Here is a 5,668-nt window from a genome sequence, read left to right on the forward strand (position 1 = left end):
CAGATGAGGTAAAAGACCATTCTGTATCAGGAGCTTTACATTACACATCAAATCAGTGCAGAACTATGAATAGATGTGTATTGGGGGGAACCTATAGCAGCTGCTATGGATACTACCACCACACATTATAAAAAAATATGAAGTGTCTTTAATGGGGAACCTGTCACCAGGAGACCCATTTTTAGCACTCCCCCAGTCCCCATAGAGCATAGTACATACACTGCCAAAGTGTTTTTGTATAAAAAATTGGTTTTACTGAAAACAAGATATGTTATATTGTACCTTTCATTAGCATGTGCTGTGTGACTAGGCAGTTGCCCAATAGGAGGGTCTGGAAAGGAGGATTGGGTTTAAAGGAAACCTACCACTACGGATCTACCTATTAAGGTAGATCCGGTGGTAGGTGCATCTAACATATGTAAGGATAGCCCTTTTTAGGCTAATCCTTTACTCCCCTCTATCTTTTCTAATCTTTAATCAGGGTAATATGCAAATTTACTAAAGAGGCTACCGGGTCGTGGAGCTGCGCGCACTTGTCTGCGAAGCTGGACCAGCGGCTGCACGATTTCGGCTCTAAAGTCGGAGCTGCTGTGCATGCGCAGAACTCCAGCTTCACGGACAAGTGCTACAAGGAGCTGCGCGCTGAAGATGACTGGGTAGGCGGATCAAAGATTCTACTGCGCCATGGAGTAGCTGCGCCATGTAGCCTCAGCTCCGGCTTCTCCAAGCCCCAGTAGCCTCTTTAGAAAATTTGCATATGACCCTGATTAAAGATTCGAAAAGATAGAGGGGAGTAAAGGATTAGCCCTAAAAAGGGCTATCCTTACATATGTTAGAGGCACCTACCTCCGGATCTACCTTAATAGGTAGATCCGTAGTGGTAGGTTTCATGCACACGACCGTGTTGTTCACCTCCGACTGAACCCAGGTGAACCCGACTCTGTCATAGTGCGGTGAGACACGTGACCGGATGTAATTGAACACAATGGTGGACAGGTTATGGCCCCCAATACGATTGTGTGAATATAGTAATATTATTTATTTAGATATATATGTATGTGTGTGTGTGTGTGTTACAGTGCAGCTGTAGTTGCTTCAAAACTTATTAATATCAAGATGCAGAACATAAAAGAGCACCCAAGCTGTAAAAAAAAATGGATGTAAGATCTCTGCTTCCAGGGCCATTGTCTCTAGATCTCAATCCATCACCTTTAATCATCATTTTCTCTGTGCAAACACTAAAAAGCAGCAGCTCAGCCTTCATCAGCCAATCAGCTGCCTCCTCTCACTACTCGCATCGCTGGATGCGAGTAAGGCGCGGCCGGCTATTGGCTGGCTGCTCTCCCAGTGGTAATTGGTTGTGAGAGTGGAGCTGGGCAGCGCTGGATGTTGTGCGGCTCCTCGGATCTCCCGATGTGTCGGTGCGGCTGTCATCGGCGCTACCGTCAGGTATGAACACCACCCGCACGATGGGTTAAGCCGCAGAGCGCCGGGTTATGTCAGCATCGCCGGGTGTCATTGCGATCCTGCAGGCGGCCCTGCTAATAGATGGAGCGGGGAGGAGGGGGCTGTGATGCGGGGAGGGCCGGGGGTCCACGGCTCGTAGAGGCCGCAGCCTGGTGCTGATGATGCAGGGACTTGTGATGTTGTGTTAAAATGGAGTCTTGTGTGTGTTGTAGGTGACATGGAGAAGCACATAGATGGGATGTGATCCTGCTCCATATCCTCCAGCCTGGGATGTGATCCTGCTCCATATCCTCCAGCCTGGGATGTGATCCTGCTCCATATCCTCCAGCCTGGGATGTGATCCTGCTCCATACATCCTCCAGCCTGGGATGTGATCCTGCTCCATACATCCACCAGCCTGGGATGTGATCCTGATCCATACATCCTCCAGCCTGGGATGTGATCCTGCTCCATACATCCTCAAGCCTGGGATGTGATCCTGATCCATACATCCTCCAGTCTGGGATGTGATCCTGCTCCATACCCTCCAGTCTGGGATGTGATCCTGCTCCATACCCTCCAGCCTGGGATGTGATCCTGCTCCATACATCCACCAGCCTTTGATGTGATCCTGCTCCATACATCCACCAGCCTGGGATGTGATCCTGCTCCATACATCCTCCAGTCTGGGATGTGATCCTGCTCCATACCCTCCAGCCTGGGATGTGATCCTGCTCCATACATCCACCAGCCTGGGATGTGATCCTGCTCCATACATCCACCAGCCTGGGATGTGATCCTGCTCCATATCCTCCAGCCTGGGATGTGATCCTGACCATACATCCTCCAGCCTGGGATGTGATCCTGATCCATACATCCACCAGCCTGGGATGTGATCATGCTCCATAAATCCACCAGCCTGGGATCTGATCTTGCTCCATCTCCTCCAGCCTGGGATCTGATCTTGCTCCATCTCCTCCAGCCTGGGATGTGATCCTGCTCCATACCCTCCAGCCTGGGATGTGATCCTGCTCCATACCCTCCAGCCTGGGATGTGATCCTGCTCCATACCCTCCAGCCTAGGATGTGATCCTGCTCCATACCCTCCAGCCTGGGATGTGATCCTGCTCCATATCCTCCAGCCTGGGATGTGATCCTGCTCCATACCCTCCAGCCTGGGATCTGATCTTGCTCCATACATCCGCCATCCTGGGATGTGATCCTGCTCCATACCCTCCAGCCTGGGATGTGATCCTGCTCCATATCCTCCAGCCTGGGATGTGATCCTGCTCCACACATCCACCAGCCTGGGATGTAATCCTGCTCCATATCCTCCAGCCTGGGATGTGATCCTGCTCCACACATCTACTATGGCTCCCAGAACACTGCTTCAGCTCTTGCCGTACAGGCATTTACAGATCACTAATCATCTTGGCCTTCAATAAGGCTCCTGCAAGACTTCTGCCTCCTTCATGGACTTGTCTGGGAGAGGGGTTCTTCTCCCGGGCTAAACCTGCACCACCGACCCCCTGGATCACGTCAGTATTAACCATGAATTTATCCGACAGAATGACAGATTTTGCAGATCAGACCCGATACGATTATGTGAACAGCACCTCAGTGTCTCATGTTGGAAATGGGACGCTAAGGGACATCCAGCAGATTATCCACACTGCCACGCTGGTCACCTGCACCTTCCTGCTGGTCATTATCTTCTGCCTGGGATCCTATGGAAACTTGGTGGTGTTCTTGTCCTTTTTTGATCCTGCCTTCAGGAAGTTTCGGACAAACTTTGACTTCATGATACTGAACCTGTCCTTCTGTGACCTCTTTATTTGTTGCATTTCTGCTCCGATGTTTGCTTTTGTCTTGTTTTTTGACACCGGCAGTAACGTCCCTGACGCGTTTTGCTTCACGTTTCATCTCACCAGTTCTGGATTTATTATAATGTCTTTGAAAACCGTAGCTGTAATCGCACTTCATCGGCTGCGGATGGTTCTAGGGCAGCAGCCCAACCGGACGGCTTCTTTCCCCTGCACTTTAATGCTCACAGTTCTCCTGTGGACCACAAGCTTTACCCTCGCCACATTGGCTACGCTGAGGACACGAAAATCTCGCATCTGCCTACCTATGTACAGCTTGATCAGTGGAGAGGGGAAAATTATCCTGTATTTGTACGTGATAGATTTTACCTTCTGTGTTGCGGTGGTGTCGGCCTCTTACATCATGATTGCCCAGGCTCTGAGGAAAAACGCACAGGTGAGGAAATGTCCTATCATTACTGTTGACACTACTAGGCCCCAACCCTTTATTGCCCCTGGAGTGGATGGGGTGCAGTGTGCTGTCCCTGCCCTATACAGGAACCAGAACTACAACAAACTTCAGCACGTCCAGACTCACGCCTACACAAAGAAACTGAGCAAGATGCCCGTGCCATCCAGCAGACTACAACTGGTGTCGGCCGTCAACCTGTCCACAGCAAAGGATTCCAAAGCCGTGGTGACTTGTGTCGTCATTGTATTATCCGTCCTCATCTGCTGCCTACCTCTAGGCATCTCCTTGGTACAAGACGTGTTGACGAACAGCAGCAGTTTTATCCTGTACCAGTTTGAGCTTTGTGGTTTCACGCTGATCTTTTTGAAGTCCGGATTAAACCCATTTATCTACTCCCGTAACAGCGCCGGCTTGAGGCGGAGAGTGCTGTGGTGCATCCAATATGTCGCCCTTGGGTTTATATGCTGCAAACAAAAAACAAGACTGCGCGCCATGGGCAAAGGCAGCTTAGAGGTGAACAGAAACAAGTCCTCGCACCACGAAACCAATTCTGCTTACATGTTGTCGCCAAAACCTCAAAAAAAGTTTGTTGACCAAGCCTGCGGCCCAAGTCATTCAAAAGACAGCATCCTGAGTCCTAAAGGATCAGGAGGGCACCAGCACTACGCCCAAAGCAGTTCTACCCCCATTAATACCCGCATAGAACCTTACTATAGCATCTATAACAGCAGCCCCTCCCAAGAAATAAGCACCCCCAACAGCCTGCAACCTGTCAACTCCACCTTCGGATTTGCCAAATCGTATATTGCCATGCACTACCATACCACCAATGACTTGATGCAAGAGTGTGAGAGCACTTCTGCCAAGCAGATACCCGTGCCATCTGTCTGACAGCGAGACTGTAACATGCATCTTGTAAGCATTTCTATCTTGTTATTAAACTTGCCATAAAAAGTATAGGTTTACAATTGACACTTTCATAAGTATTAGAACTCATGTATTAAAAGATATTTTTCATATAACTTTATTAAACAGTGCGACACTTCACATTGAGCGGAGGAACTACTTGGTATTTTTTTTATATTTTGCTTGCGTTTGGGCATTGTACTAGAGCACCCCTTTTAATTTTTGTCTTAGTCCTATACTGCAAGTTATTCATGTTATAATCTTGGGAATTTTTGCTTTTTTCGGGGGCATCTGCGGAAAATAAGGTAAAATGATTCAACCTCTGGATTTCTTTATAATGAAATTGTATTTTTTTTTTTATTGGATGTAGAATGTGTTTAATTGTGAGCAAATATTTGGGGGACTTGTGTAAGAAGACAGTTATCATGTTAAATATTTGCAGTCGTTCTGTTTGTTTTGGATTATTTTGCTCATGAGTAAACAGATGCGATGCGGCAAAATTATCATCCATTATTTCTTAAGGGGAAATATTAGTTCACACTTTTACTTCTACCTTTTAGGATGTGGTCAAAACACTGAACATGTTGGGTTACATTTGGTCTCGCCAGGGCCGGCGCCAGCACTGGGCATACCTGGGCAAGTGCCCGGACCCAATGCTGCTGGAGGGAGAAATCTGTGGGGGCGAGGGGGGCTGTATCTAATGAATCCATAGGGTACGAGTGAGGCTTACATAAAATGACCATCCTAAACTAGGGAATATTCTAGGACAGGAGACTGTTTTAGTTTATGAATGTTGAATGCCGCCACGTGAGTTCACTGCAAAGGGGCCCACTGAGGTTCTGTCGCCCAGGGGCCTACAGGATCCTGGGGCCGACCCTGGGTCTTGCCTATGTTTTAGTAGATCTTAGATGATCTTTTCTTGAATAAGATCTGAGCTGCAATAACCAGGAATGGATGTGGCACAGTGGGGTACGCTTTGCCAATTTAAGTGCCCATGGCTGATACTTGGTGGTAATACCTTAGCATAGCATCTACTAGGAGC

General features: G+C 48.3%; 1 protein-coding gene across 1 annotated transcript; it reads left to right on the plus strand.

Moving 5' to 3' along the window:
• The first annotated feature begins 1,321 nt into the window (after nt 1–1,321).
• GPR75 (G protein-coupled receptor 75) lies at nt 1,322–4,773 on the plus strand. Its single transcript, XM_072140556.1, has 2 exons — nt 1,322–1,449; nt 1,680–4,773. Exon 2 carries the CDS (start codon nt 2,998–3,000, stop codon nt 4,609–4,611), a length of 1,614 nt encoding a protein of 537 aa, XP_071996657.1. The 5' UTR covers nt 1,322–1,449; nt 1,680–2,997; the 3' UTR covers nt 4,612–4,773.
• Nucleotides 4,774–5,668: the final 895 nt, after the last annotated feature.

Source organism: Engystomops pustulosus, chromosome 3, assembly GCF_040894005.1.
Source record: "Engystomops pustulosus chromosome 3, aEngPut4.maternal, whole genome shotgun sequence".
Classification (NCBI taxonomy): domain Eukaryota; kingdom Metazoa; phylum Chordata; class Amphibia; order Anura; family Leptodactylidae; genus Engystomops; species Engystomops pustulosus.